The sequence below is a fragment of the Mesoplodon bidens genome (assembly GCF_964165515.1).
Source record: "Mesoplodon bidens genome assembly, chromosome: 5".
NCBI lineage: Eukaryota > Metazoa > Chordata > Mammalia > Artiodactyla > Ziphiidae > Mesoplodon > Mesoplodon bidens.
The window spans coordinates 99,655,725-99,675,049 of NC_138161.1; the positions used below are offsets into that span (position 1 = coordinate 99,655,725).

General features: G+C 42.7%; 1 protein-coding gene across 5 annotated transcripts in view; it reads left to right on the forward strand.

Moving 5' to 3' along the window:
* Positions 1 to 18,407, forward strand: part of YEATS2 (YEATS domain containing 2) — a 110,737-nt gene extending 92,330 nt beyond the window's left edge. For all 5 annotated transcript variants that reach the window (XM_081235047.1, XM_081235049.1, XM_081235051.1 and 2 more), the window contains 10 exons: positions 3,303 to 3,431; positions 3,920 to 4,018; positions 9,114 to 9,216; positions 10,149 to 10,222; positions 11,303 to 11,382; positions 12,327 to 12,528; positions 14,185 to 14,411; positions 15,301 to 15,375; positions 16,108 to 16,181; positions 17,554 to 18,407. In XM_081235047.1, coding sequence (XP_081091173.1) covers positions 3,303 to 3,431; positions 3,920 to 4,018; positions 9,114 to 9,216; positions 10,149 to 10,222; positions 11,303 to 11,382; positions 12,327 to 12,528; positions 14,185 to 14,411; positions 15,301 to 15,375; positions 16,108 to 16,181; positions 17,554 to 17,662 — 1,172 coding nt within the window. In that variant the 3' untranslated portion in view covers positions 17,663 to 18,407. The remainder of the gene's footprint in view (positions 1 to 3,302; positions 3,432 to 3,919; positions 4,019 to 9,113; positions 9,217 to 10,148; positions 10,223 to 11,302; positions 11,383 to 12,326; positions 12,529 to 14,184; positions 14,412 to 15,300; positions 15,376 to 16,107; positions 16,182 to 17,553) is intronic.
* The last annotated feature ends 918 nt before the right edge of the window (positions 18,408 to 19,325 follow it).

Genomic DNA, 19,325 nt, shown 5'->3' on the forward strand with positions numbered 1-19,325 from the left:
AGATTGCCATTGTGACTAGAGCAGAGTAAGCAAGGGAAAGAGAACTAGGAGGTAAAGTCAGAGTGGTGGGGCCAAATCACATAGGGCCTTTGTAGGTCACTGTAAGAACGTTGATTTTTACTTCAAGAGAACCCACTGGGTAGTTCAAGAGAACTCCTTCAGCTAAGGAGTAACACGAGCTGCCTTTTCCTTTTAACAGGTCACTGGCTACAGCATTTAGACTAAACTATGGGGCACAAGGTGGAAGCAGGGAATAGACCAAGAAGTAGACACTAAGAAAGAAACTTTGATGATGTATTAGGGAGCCCTGGCAACATGAGACTAAACAGAGTTCCAGAAAGAAAACAGAAAATAATGGGAAAGAAATGATCCAAGAAATGAAACAGTTTATCCCCAAATTGAAGGGCATGAACTTCCAGATTCAAGAGGCACAGTGTCCAGCACAATGAGTGAAAGATGGCTCACATGAAGGCACAGTTTGTTCATGAAATCCGAACACCAGTAACAAGGACAAGATCTGAAAAGCTGTCAGAAAAATAAACAGAAAAGTTTAGAAATTACATTATCATTGGGCTTCTCAGTAGCAGTGCTGGAAGCTAGAATATTGCTTTTCAGAATTCTAGGGGGGAATTCTTGTAGTCTAGAATTCTGTAGTTGGCCAGATCTTTACTGAATATGAGGGTAGAAATATTTTCTGACAGAACGTTTCAAATGTATTTTCTATGACCTTGTCTCAAAACATAACTAAAAATGCATGTTTCACCAGAGTGAAGAGGTGTAGACCAAGAAAGAGGACAAAAATAGAGAGGAAGGCAAAGGGAATTCCCAGGGTAACTGTGAAAGCGCGCTCCCCGAATGAAGGCTTTGCAGCAGGCCTAGAAAGCAACAGTCCAAATTGGAGCATATCAGAGAGTCCCAGGAAGGATAGCTCTTACTTTAAAAATGGAACTGTAGGGCTTCCTTGGTGGCGCAGTGGTTGAGAGTCCGCCTGCCGAAGCAGGGGTCATGGGTTCGTGCCCCGGTCCAGGAAAATCCCACATGCTGCGGAGCGGCTAGGTCTGTGAACCATGGCCGCTGAGCCTGCGTGTCCAGGGCCTGTGCTCCGCAACTGGAGAGGCCACAACAGTGAGAGGCCCGCGTACCGCCAAAAAAAAAAAAAAAATGGAACTGTAAATTATTTAGGAGGTTTGACCATGTGGAGAACTGTATAAAGGGTGATTTATAGCGTTTTTGAAGGACATGGGAAGACTTTAGTAAGACGTTGAAGGAGAACTAAATGAGCAAATGAAAAAGAAGGAAATTATTAACTCCAGAAAATGATATCGAGTCATAGCATCATGATATTCTTTGGATCAATAGAGACCAATATTGGAGGAGAGGGAAGAGCGGGTATAAATGCCTTACAGTGCTTATCTACCTTAATAGTGAGTCAGTGTGTAACATCAAAATGAATCAAGGCCTACAATATACACATTCTTTTAAAAAATGCTGAGATAAGTATTAAACACCAAAGGGTTAAAAGTGTATGCTACTGGGGAACCAGATGAAGACAGGGAGCTGGAGCAAAGGATGGCTATTTTTAATTATATGGCTTTTAGCACTTTTTAACTTTTCAACTGATGAGCATGTAATGTTTTGATAGAAATAAGAATTTTAAAAATACGAAGAAACCAGATCATTGTTGTACCCTTGGAGGGCACATCTCAGTTAAGTAATTACTACTTGACTGACCTAACACTCATCTGTTCCAAAGAACGATTTTCTTGTTTATTTAAGGCTTTGTTCTTGAAAGTATTTAAGACTATTCCTTTTCTTTTTTTTTTTGCGGTACGTGGGCCTCTCACTGTTGTGGCCTCTCCTGCTGCGGAGCACAGGCTCCGGACATGCAGGCTCAGCGGCCATGGCTCACGGGCCTAGCTGCTCTGCGGCATGTGGGATCTTCCCGGACTGGGGCACGAACCCATGTCGCCTGCATGAGCAGGCGGACTCTCAACCACTGCGCCACCAGGGAAGCCCAAGACTATTCCTTTTCTTAACTCAAGCTAACTGCATTCCAGTGCCTTAAAGTTTCTTTAGCCTCTGTCGCTGTTTTTAAAAAATATTTAATTAATTAATTAATTAATTTGGCTGCGTCAAGTCTTAGTTGCAGCAGGCAGGCTCCTTGGTTGCATAACGTGAAATCCTAGCTGCAGCATACATGTGGGATCTAGCTCCCCGACCAGGGATCGAACCCGGGCCCCCTGCATTGGGAGCTCGGAATCTCAACCACTGTGCCACCAGGGACGTCCTGTCTGTCGCTGTTTTTAAGTAGTTGTTATAATATGTGTTTGTGTTGTATCTTGTGTACTCTCTTTTTGTTACTTTTTTACTGGCCCTCTGAATGTCTAGAATAGTTTTATAATGGAAATGGGAGTATGGAAATTCTTTTAAAGCAAAGCGGGAAAGGATGACCTTTTCTAAAATAAGTGGAGAATATCTGGTTTGAAAAATAAAGGCTGAACAGAGATAGGAAATTATAAGATATGGTGAGTAGACAGACTGAAGTATTAGATATGTAAAGGTTGTTGTAAAGGAGATGCAGATAAATTAGGACCAGATTAAAATGGACTCTGGGGGCTTCCCTGGTGGCGCAGTGGTTGAGAGTCCACCTGCTGATGCAGGGGACACGGGTTCGTGCCCCGGTCCGGGAAGATCCCACATGCTGGGCCGTGGCCGCTGAGCCTACACGTCTGGAGCCTGTGCTCCGCAACAGGAGAGGCCACAACAGTGAGAGGCCCGCGTACCGCAAAAAAAAAAAAAAAAAGGACTCTGAATGCTTTGACTAATTTTGGAAACATTCTCTAGGCAGTCCAGAGCCAGAGAAGGTTTTTAAGTAGGAAAATGACAGTTATCCAAATCAAAATACAAGATTTTACATCCAGTTTGTACATATCACAGCTATATACAAAACAAATAAATTGTCATAAAAAACAAACATGGAAAAGAACTATCTCAAAATGATGATACTGGTTGTCTCTGCAGTAGGACTCTGGGTGACTTCTCTCTTTTCTATTATTCCCACTTTTCCAAAAATTTTTATATTACTTTATGATAGCAGGGTAAAAATAAATCACTATTGTTGCATCATTGCTTCATTGAGAAATGAGCTGCATGCATTTCCTCATGCTTCCAGCTCTTTCTTTATTGAAGGGGTAACTGTCCTAAGAATGTCCTCCTGTGAGAAAACATGAATGCTGAAGAGGGCATGAACTTCAAGGAAGCATCTGATCTTCAGCTTGGCCTTATCTTCCAACTTATTTTAGGATTGTTAAAGATTCACTCCAGTCAGTCCAATCCCCAGCAGGCTGTCCTGACAATCCCCAGCCAGCTCAAACCACTCAGTGTAAACACATCTGGAGGTGTGCAGACTATACTGATGCCTGTGAATAAAGGTGAGTTCTTCACCTGTGGGTGTGGTTGTCTTTGGGTCTGTCTGGTGGGAAAGTCTGAATTCCGTCACTTGGTGGCTGCTGCTCCCTTTTTTAGCCTGCCCTTGAGCTGTCACCATACTCCCTGGCACCACCTCTAGGACTGAAAGTAAAACCCAAATGATCCAGTGACTTCTGAATAACTGCCCATTTCTTGAGTAGGGTGGGTACATTTTAAGCATTTATAAGAGTGCAGGTTAATTGGATTTTTATTTTCTGAGTTTAGTGACAAGCCCCCATTTCCACAGTTGAAGATACCAGCTCACTTACCCTGGTACTAATAGTAAACAGCCACCTTGTCAATCACTGTATTGAAAAAGGACCATATCTGTTGTACTGAAATTGTTTTTGTGCTAGTAGCCTACAGAGGGGCTACCACCTGGGAGTTAGATCATTTTCATTAAACTAATTTCTCTATTTCTTATCTCTTCCCCTCCTTTTTTGCCTGTTAGTGGTTCAGTCATTTCCTACCAACAAGTCGCCCGCCATTTTGCCTGTAGCTGCCCCAACTCCAGTTGTCCCCGGCTCTGCTCCAGCAACTGTTACAAAAGGTATGTCGTTTCCCACAGTATATTTGCCCAGAAGTTTTGTGCAAGACATTACTGTAATATGACTCCCTTGAATTTCAGCATCCGTGAATCAGTCACTTCAAAAATATGTAGAGTGTTTATATATAGACTTGACATTAAGGGAAATACAGAGATGTATAAAGCATCATTTCTGCCCTCCAAGAACTTAGAATCAGGTTGAAGAGAGTTGCAGTAGACAGCAAGCAATGATTGATACATGCAGGGTAAGTGATCTGGAAAATGAATGCTGAAGTATTTCAATCTAGGATGTCTGGTCAGGGAAGCTGGGGGTGTGGAGGTGGGTAGCACTTTTGTGTAGCACTTTGTATGGGACACGGATTATAACCTGGACTTTAGAGTGAAGCATTTTTAGCTGTGGAGGGGTCAAGGGGCATGCCAGATTAAGGGAACAGTAGAGACAAAGACTCAGAGGGTTTGTTTCGGGGAGCAGACCAATTAAAGGGACTCATCTGGGGTATGTAGTTGCGGTAAAGGAGCTGTAGGTAGGGCCAGACCTTGGCAGCTGGCAGTGGGGACATTTCTGACTGTTGAGTAGATGGAGATAGTGCAGTGGGTTAACAACACGTTTTGACATTTGTAACATCTACAATAATGACAGCTACCATGTGGAAGAGCCTAAAGTGTACTAGGCACCATGCTCGCTGCTTTATATATATATATATCACTAATTATCACAGTACTTTAGGACAGCTATTAGGCCCATTTTGCAAATGAGGAAACTGAAGTTTGGAGAGACTAAGTCCATACTTCCCAAGTCTAGAAAACTAGAAAGCAGTACAGTCAGAATTTGAAATACTTCCCAGGCGTGCCAGGATCTCTCATAATGGTCTTGTGAAGAGATGGATTTGGAACTGACGGCGCGACCATCGAAAGCAAGGGTTGGCTGACTGCAGGCTGCTGCCCTTCATTTACACACTGTCCATGGGTGCACTGCAACCTCAGGAGTTGAGTAGTTCTAGCTGAGATCACATGACCCACAAAACCTAAAGTATTTACTGATTAGTTCCTTGTAGGAAAAGTTAGCTAGTCCTGATGAAAGAACTGATATTAATCTAGACCAGCGTTTCCTCTCAGCAGTAGGTATATATCATAGGCCTTCCTCATACAGATGCTGATTCAATTAATTTTGGACTGGGGCCAGAGCATCTCTGTTTTGATTTTAATTGAGGAAAAGTTTGTGTAGTGAAGTGCAAAGATAGTAAGCATACCATTTGATGAGTTTTGACAAATGCATAAACCCAAGTAATCAATATTGCATTCAAGCTATAGAAATTTCCATCACCTTGTGCCCCCTTCCAGTCAATTCCCATCTCGTATAGGCAACCACTGTTACGATTTCTATTCTGATAGATTAGTTGTGTCTATTTTTTTTTTTTTGTGGTACACGGGCCTCTCACTGTCGTGGCCTCTCCCGTTGCGGAGCACAGGCTCCAGACGCGCAGGCTCAGAGGCCATGGCTCACGGGCCCAGCCGCTCCACGGCATGTGGGATCTTCCCAGACTGGGGCACAAACCCGTGTCCCTTGCATCAGCAGGCAGACTCTCAACCACTGCACCACCAGGGAAGCCCAGTTGTGTCTATTTTTAAACTTTATGTGAATGGAAGTACATACATTCTTTTGTGTCTGATTTCATTCACTCACTGCAATGTTTTTGAGATTCAACCATGTTGTTGGTGAGTAGTATTCCACATTGTAGGGATGGATGGATATACCATAATTTGTTTATCCTTTCTCCTGTTAGTGGAGATCAGGGTTATTTCCAGTTTGGGGCTATTATATGTAAGTCTCAGCATATGTGTTCATTTCTCCAGTAGAATAGCTACCCCAACCTGAATATGCTGATTATATAATTTTGTAATTGTTTGCGTGCTAGATTAAAGTGAGTATACTTGCGGGAATTCCCTGGAGGTCCAGTGGTTAGGGCTAGGCGCTTTCACTGCCATTGCCTGGGTTTAATCCCTGGTTGGGAAACTAGGAACCTGCAAGCCATGCAGTGTGGCCAAATAAATAAGTAAATAAAATGACTATACTTGCACCTGTAGAACTGGAGTATCTGAACTTTTTCTGAGGCCTTCCTTTTGTTTTTTGAAGTCTTGGAATCACTAGGGGTTGGGGGAAGATGTATTGCTAACGGTGAAATTAGCAAGGTCACTCAAAACAAGTCTGTATACATACAAAAGCCATTTTGATTTCTATATAGAAATTAACTGCTAACAACCCACTAAACATTTCTGAGAGAAATTTAAAAGATCTAAATAAATGGAAGGATATACCATTATAAATATGATAAATTATAAATAATTATAAATCTATTATTTAATTATATTAATTTACTGAAAGACCTGATATGTTATTAATCCTCCCCACAAATGACATAGATTCAATACAGTCCCAGTCAGAATCCCGACATTGTTGTTTTTGTGCTTGTGTAGAAATTGACAAGCTAAATCTAAAATGTATATGGGAATGCAAGGCCTAGAGTAGCTAAGACAGTCTTGAAGAACAAAAAGCCAGGGGACTTGGGCCACCAGATATATATGTATATACTGTAAAGCTACAGTAATTGAGATAGTGTAGTATTGGTTCAAGAATAGACAGAATATAGGGGTGGGGTAGTGGGAGGTACAAACTATTGGTTGTAAGATAAGCTCAAAGGATGTATTGTACAACACAGGGAATATAGCCAATATTTTGTAATAACTGCAAATGGAAAATAACCTTTAAAAATTGTTTAAAAATAATTTTTTTTTTAAGAAACAAAAATAATAATTGAACAGAAAAAAGCCCAGAAATAGACTCACGCATATATAGTCAACTGATTTATGACAAACTCAGTAGGGAAAGGATGTTCTTTTCAATAAATAGAGCTGAGTTAATTGGATATATCCATTTGGGGAAACAACAAAACTTGGCCCCTGCCTTACACCATAAACAGAAATTAATTTGAATTGGATCATAGACTAAATGTGAAGGTAAAACAATAAAGCTTCTAAAAGAATATGAGAATATCTTCATGACCTTGGGCAAAGAGCACACAAGAAAGCTAGCCATAAAAGAAAAGATTGATAAATTAGACTTTATTAACACTAGGGACCTCATTTTATTAGAGGGACAAAATTAAGAGTGAAAATCAAGCCACATCCTGGAAGATAATTTGTAATTGATATATCTGACAAAGGAGTTCTGTTCAGAATATACACAGACCTAAAAATCAATATGAAAAAGACTGACACTAATTTTTTTTTAAAGAGCAAGAAATGTAAACAGGTACTTCACAGAAGAGGATACTGAAATATCTCATAAGGAAATGAAAAGTTGTTCAACCTCATCAGTCATCAAGGGAATACAAGTTAAAACCATAGTGAGATACTATTCTATCACCAAAATGAAAAGAACTGACATTACTAAGTGTTGGCAAAGATGTGAAGCAACTGGAACTCACATACACTGCTCATGGGACTACAAATGGATATAATTACTTTGGAAATCAGTTTGGCAGTTTCTAATAAAGTTAAACATATATCTGCCCTATCATCAGATACACTTCTAGGAAACGCATATATCTGCCCTATCAGCAGATACACTGCTAGGAAACGCATGTGTATGTCCACCCAAAGACACATACAAGCATGTCCATTACATTGTTATTTTTAATAGCTAAAAAGATGCTGACACAAAAGGGTAGCACAGTATGATTCCAGTTATATGAAATTTCAAGTGGACAAAAGGTGGTTATCTTTGGCAGGAAAGAATGCCAAAAGCGTAAGGGAGCCAGGTTGAGTAGTGGAAATACTCTATTTAGATTGGAGTGATGGGTACATGGATGAATACGTAGGTAAAATTTATCAAACTGTACCCTTAGTATTTGTGCATTTTATGCAAGTTATACATCAAAAGGAAGATGCACTAGTAGATCTCATTTGTAGACCCTTGCTTTTATGAAACTATTGAAGGATGTTGAGTAGGAAAATGACACACGGTCCTTTAGGAAATTTTTCTGGTGCTCATGTACAAAATGGGTTGTTAGGGAAGAGATTGAAGGCAGGGATGCTGATACAGAAGCAGCGAGTGTGTGTTCACAGTATTTTGATCAAAGAAGACTGTGAAAGTAAAGGAAGACAATGCTCCTGAGACATTGCTCTCTTCCATCAGTAGATTTGGTGATATTAAAAGCTGCATGTGATTAGCTTGGATTTTTCCAAGCACAACATATCTGATTTTTGCTTTTTGCCCTGTGTCTTAGAACACTAAGATAATGCTAAAAGTTGATAAACTTAGCTGGAGAGATGATAAGCAAAAGGATATTAGAACTTAGAACAGGCCAGCTTTGTATTTTATTTTATTATTTTTTTTTTTTTTATTTTTTTTCTGGTACGTGGGCCTCTCACTTTTGTGGCCTCTCCCGTTGTGGAGCACAGGCTACGGACGCGCAGGCTCAGCGGCCATGGCTCACGGGCCTAGCCGCATGTGGGATCTTCCCGGCCCGGGGCATGAACCCGTGTCCCCTGCATTGGCAGGCGGACTCTCAACCACTGTGCCACCAGGGAAGCCCCCAGCTTTGTATTTTAATGTGGCATTGTTCGAGAGAGAGAGAGAGAGAGACAGAGAGAGAGAGAGACAGAGAGAGAGAGAGAGAGAGAGAGACAGAGAGAGAGAGAGACAGAGAGAGAGAGAGAGAGACAGAGACAGAGAGAGAGACAGAGAGAGAGAGAGAGAGAGTGTGTGTGTGTGTGTGTGTGTCTCTCTCTCTCTCTCTCTCTCTCTCTCACAGAGAGAGAGAGAGATCTCACATAGCACTGTGGTTAGCCCTCTAAGAAATATCTAAAAAGCCACTTTATTGCCCCGCCTTGTCATGAGACCCAGGCTAACAGTTCTCCCCTTGTCTGCTGATCCTGTGATGATAGGCGCCATCTCAGCGCCCTGGCCATGTCTCTGCAGCAGCTGCTGTGGCAGTGTCCTCACTGAGTTTCCATGGAAGAGCTTTTGTTTCTGCCCGCACGTGTCCTTCCGTCACTGAACCCTAACAGCTCTCTCATTGTTGCTCTTCCCTTGTAGTGAAGACTGAACCAGAAACACCTGTGCCAAGCTGCCCCTCTCAGGATGGTCACACAGCGGTGAAAACAGAAGAAAGTTCTGAGCTGGGAAACTATGTCATTAAGTAATTATTTCAGTCCTCTCTAAGGGAGTTGTGCTTTCGGTGTGTTTATGGTACTTTTAAAAAAACCATCCCTGAGACAGCTGCATATGTGTAGAGTTGTGTGTATGAGTTAAGCACTTTGATGGGTGGAAACCTGTCCGTGTGTGGTGAACAAGTATTACCATTTGCTGCACAGCTCAGGAGTCTTCATTTAACCCCTTGACGTGACCTCCGAGCAGCACTTGATTTGTTGCCTCAAAAGCCTCCGCTGCAATTACAGATCTCCCTCTATTTGAGCTTACCAACACGAAGTTTCTTTGCTGAATCTTTGGGTATGAAATTTTTCACGATGTAATTACTCAGGTGTGTATACATTTTGTGTCGGAGTATCCACACACCTGCCTGATCTTAAACAGCTGCCTTTTCATGGCCCATACAGACTCAGTGCTTCTTCTAAAAATACTCCCTGAGATTTTCTAATTTCCGAATTGGGAACCCACCTCAGACTGCATATTTTGAAGTATCTCAAACTGCTGGGAATGGTAGAAACTTAGCCACTTTCACATGACAGGTGACAGCATGAACTGTAATAACCCTAAGATAGGCATTGTATGATAGAATTCCCTACTCTAGTGACAATCACATTGCAAAAAGAATTACGTGGCTATTTAATTTTAAAATATAGATAAAATGAAATGTCAGGTTTGCATAATTTGTCATTCTTGGGGTTTCATCTTAGTGTTGACTTTTTACGCACTGAATGCTCCTCATTTATAAAGAAGGCTATGCATAGAAGGAAGGACATACCAATATAGTTGGTTTAAATTTTAATTCCCTTGGAAAGGAGAAATATATACATAAATTCATATATGTGTTATATGCACATACACACATACAGTTAGAAACTGCTCTGTGTATTCCCTACCTTAATTTCTTTTCTTTGTCCTTCTCAGGATAGACCATTTAGAGACTATCCAGCAACTCTTAACAGCAGTAGTAAAGAAGATCCCTTTAATCACTGCAAAAAGTAAGACAATACTGAATATATGGATGCATTTTTTTTTTAAAGCTGTGAAGTACTTGGGATATTGAGTCAACTTGAATCGCTTGGTGTTATAATTAATACTGACCTGGTAGTTATCATAGAGGATTTTAGCTACAGCTGTAGCTCATTTGCAGGGTTTTAGAATTCACAATGTCTTGGTCAGTTAGTCTTACTATTTTCATGGTTTGATCTGCAGAAGGAATTTTTTTATCTTTCATCTAACACTCACTCTGTAGAAATAAACGACTGTCAAGACCTCCTGTAGTGAAGTCTCCTCTATCCCTGCCCATTGTCACCAAGACTGAACAGTTTGCTTCTCAGCCCCAATCGCTCTGACAGAATCAACAGCCCTCACCAAGGGCATGACCGACAGCCTGTGGATACTTAGGCGTCGGCTCTTGGGCAAGATCACTCACGAACATTTAGAGGGAAGGGATGAAGCAGATTATCATTTCACATTCATGGGAATATGAAAACAATAGGCCAAGTACAGACTACCTTGCTTATTTTTTTCGAGCTGTAATAGCAAAGAAACTATTTTTTTTCCCCTCAAAGGGGTCATTTCGAGGTAGCTCAGAGTAAACTCAGTGATTTTTCTAGCCCAGCAGGAAAAAAAAAAATTTTATCTTTTTTAAAAAATTCAGATACAAATACAGAACATTAGAGCTGAAAGGCAGTTCAGGAACCATCTTTCCCAGTGGTCTCATTTTACAGTTAAGAAAACTGAAGCCCAGAGAGATGAGATAGGTTGCCCAAGGCAGCTTAGTGAATGGCAAGGCCAAGGCTAGATCTCAGGTCTCCTGTTCCCAGTGGAGTGCCATTTCCTTATTTTAATAGGTACTCTACTGCCATGAAGCTTTCTCTACCAGAGAAACTGATTTCCCAGGGAGGGCTGTTGTTTTGAGAACACACGAATGTGTGTGTTATGTTGCATCTGAACTTGCCTGTTAAGGAACATAGCCAATAAAGAGGTCTAAAGAAACTTTTGGACATGCTTCCAGCAAATAAGATTTTATTTAAATCATAACTTTATTCAGAGTTTGCTGGATATGTGCATTCTAGGTGAAGATGCCAGCTGTTTTTCTGCAAAATCTGTGGAGCAGTATTATGGCTGGAACATTGGGAAAAGGAGAGCTGCTGAGGTAATCCCATGTTTGCTGCAGGCCACCACTGAGAGCCTATTAGAGAAAATAACCAAAACACATGTGCATTCTGGCTGCTTCCATAAACCTCGTCACATGGAGCAATGATAAATTTTGCAGCATGTTAAAAAAATTTTTTTTAACTTTATTTTTTGGCTGTGCCGGGTCTTCATTGCTGCACACAGGCTCTTCATTGTGGCGCCAGGCTTCTCTCTAGTTGTGGCATGCGGGTTTTCTCTCTCTAGTTGTGGCGCGCATGCTCTGTAGTTTGTGGTGCTCGAGCCCGGTAGTTGTGGCATGCGGGCTTAGTTGTCCCATGGCATGTGGGATCTTAGCTCCCCTACCAGGGATCGAACTTGCGTCCCCTGCATTGGAAGGCAGATTGCTTTACCACTGGACCACCAGGGAAGTCCCTTGTTAAATATTTGATGGTAGAACTTTTTCCTTAGTTAAAAATATAATTCTCCAAAGACATGTAGCTAGCCTTTGAAAGATCTACTTTTTCCTGCATTGGTAAAAATTTCTAAAAAATTTTAAAGAATTATATTAAAATTAAGTCAAGTATTTATTACTCAGTGTGCTAGCAACTATGCCAGACAGTAAGGTTATAAGAGGAAGTAGCAGGTACAAAGGCATGCTTAGGAAGCTTTGAGGAAGTCAGTGTGATGAGTTTGGGTAAGGCTGGGAAGGGTGGGGAAGTGGAGATCACAGGTTAAGGCCAGGTGAAACACCTTATAGGCCAAACCTAGGAATTTCAGTTTTATTTTATAAGCATTAGGTAAGAGTTTTTACTTTTTTTAAAAACTGAGGAGTAACACCATCAGATTTTTTTTTCCTTAGAAAAAAATGATTCTTACAAGTTAGCATGGTAGTTTAGAGTTGGGTGATTTATTTGAACACGCTAAGTTGAAGAATTCTCCCCCTCCCCCCTCAATTTTTTTAAGTGGCAAAGAGCGATGACAATGCGAAAAGTCTTACAAGAAATACTGGAAAAGAATCCAAGATTTCATCACCTGACTCCGCTTAAAACCAAGCACATTGCTCACTGGTGTCGCTGCCATGGCTACACCCCACCTGACCCCGAAAGCCTGAGGAGCGACGGGGACTCAATCGAGGATGTGCTGACCCAGATTGACAGCGAGCCAGGTAAGCGTTGGTGGGACCCTGAGCACCATCAGCAGTGGAGAGGTGTTTCCTTGGAGCACACGGTCATCTCTCAGCCTCCATGGTTTTTGGGCCACGTCAGCCCCAGCAGTTTTCAATGCTCTTTCCTTCAGCTGAGGTGAAGGGACCCGAGGACTCCAAGAGCTGCCTTAGAGAACAGGAGCCCACCCTGGGTGTCCCGCCCACCCCCCAGGATGGTCCCTACAGAAATATTTGTGCCCAAGTGTCCCAAGTGTTGTGCCCCAGCCAGGAATGTTCTGGCCCATGACATGCAACAGGAACACACTGTTCATTCAGGAGCCCCCTTCCTCAGCATCATTTCTCCTTTGAAGACCTTCTTGATCTAACTCCTTTCCTTGTGGTAGAAGTGACTTCTTCCTTTGTGACCTTATAGCCACCCTCACACAGACGAGTCTTCTCCCTGAAGATGGGGACGATGTCTTATCTGTTAACTTTATCTCCAAAACCTAGCCTGGAAGTGCACTGCCCAGTGCTGGAGGCACAGGTTTAAACAACTAATAATGTTGCAGATACAATGAATTGTTTTATGATAAAGACACAAATAACTGAGCTATATGTGGGCAGGGGTGCAGGGGAGCTGGGTATAAAAGACATATGGGGAAAATATTTTGAGTTTCACGTTAATGAATAAGGAGTGTTTTCTCCTCTCAACCCCATTTCTGTAGAAAAACAGATGCTCCACCTCCCAGTCTGAGGGAACCTGGAGCACAGGGACAGTCTGGGGGGGTTCCTTTAAGACTTAGCACAAGTTCCATTTTCTCCATGAAGCTTTCCCCAGAGCCCTACCACAGGGTGGCCTCTCCTTTCTCTGATCTCCAGTGGTATTTAATATCAGAACCTTGAGGGTTTGTCAGATTTATATCTAAGCTCTTGGGAGAGCAGAGACCATGTCGATTACTTCTGTGCTTCACCGGTAGTGTATGTAAAGCACAATACTTTACCTGTACTAGGCTTTCTGTTAATATGACTGACTGATCTGTGAGCATCCTGCCAATAAAAAAGAGAAAGCCAGGAGCTGGATGCTGTACCTCCATCCTGCTGGCTGCCCTTAACTCCATCTTGTCCCAGTCTGGACCTCACTTATTTATCTATAAAGTGAAAGGGATACACTAGTAGAAGATTCGCAGAGCCCCTGCTGGCTTTAAACTTCTAATACTCTTTGTTGGGCTTTGTATAAAGCAACTTACTAAAGACTGGATGCATGGTATACACGAAAATGTTAGTAGTACTTATCTGTAAGCAGAACATGGATGATTTTTAATTTCTTCATTGCGCATTTCTAAATTCTCTAGATTTAAAATTTGAAAAAAAATTAGTGGAGTGGGAGGATGGCCTCGTTTTTGGTGGCATAAGTATGAACTATGTGCTGTTTTGACTTAGATTGTCCTTAACAGAACATACGTTTTAACACAAGATGCCTGTTTTGGTGCTTGTCTCCCTTATGAATTACTAGTTCTCATAATTATAGATCCATAGAATTTTAGAACCAGAAAGAAGGTCAGCTCCCTTGATACTTACCCTTCTTCTCTGGGTCTCAGGCTATTGGTCCCTTGGAGATGGAAAGTCCCTTTCTTTTGTCACCACAGCTGTCATAAGACTGATTACCTCTCATTTAAGAGTGCCCGTCATCATTCTCCTCTGCTGACAACCTCTGCCGGAAACTGGAGGACCTGCAGCAGTTTCAGAAAAGAGAGCCGGAGAATGAGGAGGAGGTGGACATCCTCAACCTCTCAGAGCCATTAAAGATAAACATCAAAAAAGAACAGGACGAGAAACAGGAAGAAATGAAATTCTATCTGCCACCAACACCAGGCTCTGAATTTATTGGTGACATCACACAGAAGGTAGGGGACTAAGGCCCGTGCTGCTGGATCCCTAAGCAGGTGCAAGGTGCTCAGATGTTCAGCCTTAGCAACTGACACCAGACTTTCGGGTGAAGCAGGTGTATGATTTCCTTCTGCCTGGTAAACCTGGGCTCTGCTCTCTGGGCACCTGCCTTCCTACATCAGGGCCCTTGGGCAGGAAAATGAATTACATGTATAGAGAGGCTGCTCGTTGAACATGAAATTGAAGCAAAGGCAGCTAGATGTAGGCAGTTTTTTACTTTTCATCTCCTCTTTTCTCATTTGCCTCAGTAGAAGCACCTTTCCCTCATGAGGCATGTCATAATGAGCTCTCCCTGACACTGTAATAGCTCCCAAGTGCCCTGCCAGGGTGTGGACGTGGCACTCAGTGCCCTTATGGTACAGGAGAGAATTATCTACCTACCTCCAGTGGAACGCAGCCTCACTTCAGCATCTGCCTGCTGCACGGCTGCTTGGGACCCAAGTGATGAAAGACTAGTTTTTTTTCACCTACAGAAGGAGATGACAAATGGGGCCGTTTCCAAGTATATCTTCATCACCTATTGCAAATAGGGCGTGAGAGTCTGATTCCAGGCTTTCCAATATGTTGCTCCCACTGTCAGAATTCATGGCAAATCCTACGTTCTCTCATGAAGGAGATTTGGGGGTAAGAGCAGGATTATAATAGCATTTTTAACAATCCCTTAGAAACATGGAGTGGTAGGATGACAGATTTTCTGGTTGCTATATATTCTATGTTACTTCTCCATGAGTTTTGTCCAGAACGTTTGTGGAGTTATTCTTCCACCTGGACATCATCTTGGGTATCAGAAGCGTGCTTGTTTTTCATGTAGACATATGAACAAATGGCTTTCTTCTGCTCTTCCAGATTGGGATCACCCTGCAGCCTGTGGCGCTGCATAGGAATGTGTATGCGTCGGTGGTGGAAGACATGATTTTGAAGGTGGGTGCCTGTGGGCAGCAGAGGGGCCATGAGCTACCCTCAGGGGCTGAAGCACTGAGGGGTGGGCCAGGCAGGACAGCTTGGATGCTAGGCTGCTTTGAGTAAGACAAGGACAGAAATGGAACAGAGATGACAGGCTTTAGGATTTCTCAGCTTATTCGGGCTTAAAGTTTTCTCTTTTTTTTCCTTCTGATTTCTAAATGAATTAAATTGTAGTTCTACAAGAGTTTCTGTGCTGATGTCACTCTAATGATATCTTTCAGTGCCATTTCAAGTGCTTTTTAAGTAGCCTGCGGTGAGAGTCAGAGGTCTCAGTGCTTAAGGAGGTGACTCACATATCACAACAATAGAAACAGCCACAACTGTCCCATCCCTTGGTGAGAGGATGACAAAACCAGGTTCCTTACCCAGCCAGATCCTAGCTCAGCAGTTCCTTTCCTGGTAGATCCCCTCCAGGAGCAGGGATACCTCACAAATAGCCCTCACCTGTCCTCCTTAAAAAATAATGTCTAATTAATGAAAATCACCCCCTTCATAATTTCTCAGAATCATAGCCTCTGTAATTGTGGGCTATTATTTGTGGTCTATTATTCGAACCTTTAATTCTTCCTTAAGGACTTTTGATCCTTAGACACAGCTGTTTCCAAGTTTAGGGTATGGGATGGGGTCAGCTGCATCCCTTCTTGCCAGCAAGCAGGTGGCCCTTTTGAGTAACAGTATCTTCTGTTGTAGGCTACAGAACAGCTGGTCAGTGACATCCTGAGACAGGCTTTGGCGGTTGGATACCAGGCAGCATCTCACAACAGGTACCGTTATCTCTTTAGTTGGTGGTATCAGGCTGACAGATATTTTCTCACAGTTTAGTTGCTCATCATGATGTTTTAAACCTAAGTCAATTCAGTAGTAGGAGGTGTCAGTGCTTGGGACATTCTCAGAGCCAAACAGACTTGGGGGTCTGCTTGGTTGTTTTGAGACAGTCTCGTGGTTTGAGAGGTCTGTATCTTCCCCGTCTCTACTGCATAGACCCTGTTCAGTAGGACTCTCATATGTTACAGGGTTGAACAAATACCAGTTCGTTGCCATTGAAGATAATAGCAGTGTTTCTTTCGTGTCAGGTTTAGGGCCAGGCACTGCATATATTACCTAATTTGTTGTTCATTTCAGAACTCATGCTCCCTTTTTAGAAATCAGGAAACCGGACTCTGAAAGGTAATCTTGCCTGGCATTCCCAGCAAATACAGGATAGAAGCTAGATTTAAACTTAGATCTCACTGGCTCTATACCCACAGGCTCACCAGTGCTCTTTGCAGCCTCTCTAATTGTCATTGATTGGGACGCTGAATTTTGCTCTTTCCTGGGCCCTGAAAGAATGATAGACAGGCATTCCTTTCAAAGGAAACAATTTTATTCTGTTGTGCTTAAAGGCTGTCATAAATTTATATAACTTTAACAGAATACCTGAGGACATGAAGAGACCTAAACCAGAGGAATATGATTAGGTCAGACTTGACAGGAATGTAACACATCAGGCAGTGTAGAGAGGTCTTTACAAAAAAGTGGGGAACAAAGGAGTTCTAGTAATGCTGCTGCTTATCCTGCTGGAGATCCAGGAGTGGGCAGAGTGCCTCTGCAGCCACTGCTCGCCTCTGTGGTCCCAACTGTGAAGACACAGATTACCTGAGTGCTTTTGATAAGAACATTGAACGTCACACTTGGCCTGCTGTAACTCCATCTCCCATCTTTCCAAGAGATAGATAGGCTCTGTGGTGCATTGACTCAGCTTTCATTCGGCTGAGACTGAATTACAGCAATAACGTTCTGTTCTGCTTTACTTCCTTTCTCTTTTCTCAATCCCTAGTCTTTTTTTTCTTCTTCTTAATCATTCAACCACTTTATTGAAATCCATCTCATGCCTGTGGTAGGAAGTCACATTTGAGCCCTAAATAGGGCTGACCGGGAAGAGGGTAGGCCACATCTCTACCAGAGTCCAAGGAATTAGTGGGAAAGAAGAGGGGGAGAGAGAAGGCACCTGGCTGCTCCCCATCCCCAGAGTGGCCCTAAACCATGCCTATCACTCATCATCATCCCCATCTACTAGAGCCTGTGCATGGGATGGTCCTTTCGGTAACTTAATTGATTAAATTAGAGAATCACTAACATCTTTGTTTTTTGGACCAGGATTCCCAAAGAAATTACAGTGAGTAATATTCACCAGGCCATTTGCAACACTCCTTTTCTGGACTTCCTCACAAACAAACACATGGGGATACTGAATGAAGATCAGTGAACAGAATGAAGATACCCCTAGGAAAGCAGGATTCGAAGTCTTGAACTGTGATGACTCTTCTGTTTGGGAGAGAAGGTCATTTTCTGTGTGCCTCAGAGTATGATGGCTACTAAACCATTGCCTCCACTTAGTAACACCAGTGTGCAGTCCCAGGTCAAATCCTTTTAGAAGAGAAGTTTGTTTCCTGATTCTAGAGTGAAGCCATGAGTGGATGCATGCTCTGTCAGCTTGAGTCTGTTCCCTCTCTGTGTAGGCTCCATCAGAGCAGGGCCAGGCCCCATGTATCAGGCCCTTCTGTCCTCTGTGTGTTTTCCAGGGGGCACCTTGGGCCTGAGTCTCCCTCCAGGAGGCAGAAAATGAGTCTGGCAAGCTAGAGGTTTCACCCATTCTGTGGGCTGGGGTTACAGGCACCGCCCCCCCACCCCAGTTACCTTGATAACATCTGGAGGAGGGCTGAGCGTCACTCAGACCCCGAGCATCGGCTCAGGAAGCAGTGATGCTGTGCGGAAGACACACAGCCTGGGAGGCTGCGGACTGAGAATGCTTCTTTCATGGAACACAGGAGCATTACTACAACCCGTCTCAGTGCATTGTCAGGGATGGACAGATCCCAGCATAGGTCAGGAAAAGGTTTGACTAAACCAAGAAGCTCTTAGCCATAGACAGCACCCACAAAGCCCAGGCACTTTGCAGACTCAGGCCAGCTTTGAGTGTGTACCGGGCAGAGAGCTGGTTCCTCACCATTGGCGTGGTCTGCAGGAGCTTCTGCTGCTGAATCCACGTTGAGTGGCCAGTGGGGAGCAGCCCCTCGGACAGTTCAACCTATGCAGTGGATTTGGTGTCTTGTTCTTCTCTGTCAAGTTTTTCCCGAGAAGAAAAGTGTTTTAAACACTTGTGAGTGCCTTAAAGGTAGAGAAAGGACTGTCAAAGCCAAGACACAGGGATGTCAGTGCTCAGAAGCAGTGAGAACAGATTGTGTCATAGGCAGAGGCCATCTCAGTGGGAGGCAGAAGTGGACGGAAAAAGGAAAGTTAGCCGCGCCCTGCATGATGTCCAGTTTCATTATAGATGCTTTATCCCAATCTTCCTGACAGTCTGTGTAGAAGTAAAGAATTTATTCTCAGCAGTTAGGAATCTACTCCAAGAAAAACTGAAAGCTGTGAGTCAGCCAAAGAAACTTATCCAAGCAACATAATTCATGTTTTCATGAATCCTCTAGATGTTTGAGTCAGGAGAAGGCAGGGAGGCAACTACGAGAAACCTGCCCTTTATTCAGCACCTGAGGACTGCAGCTGCAGAGGAAATTACTCAGTAAGGCAGAGGGCATGTCCTGGCTTAGTAATAAAACAGTTTAGTAGTAAAGGCTGAGATATTCCATACATAAAATACTCCAAGCAAGGTTAATGGGCAAGTGTAGATTCATTCAGCAGTGGACTGTGACTCAGATCTAAAGGATGAAGATTTGATCCAAATGAGAACAGAGTCAGTTATTACAGGTGTGAAAGCCTCAAGAAATTATCTTTTTGCAAAAGAAATAATAAGCGATTTAACAGTCCCCATATATGTTAATGTTGCAAATGTATTTGTATCATAATATGTAACATAATTGTATAACAAAAATATCTACAATAAATCTTTCAGTATTTGTGATGGGTTTCTGAGT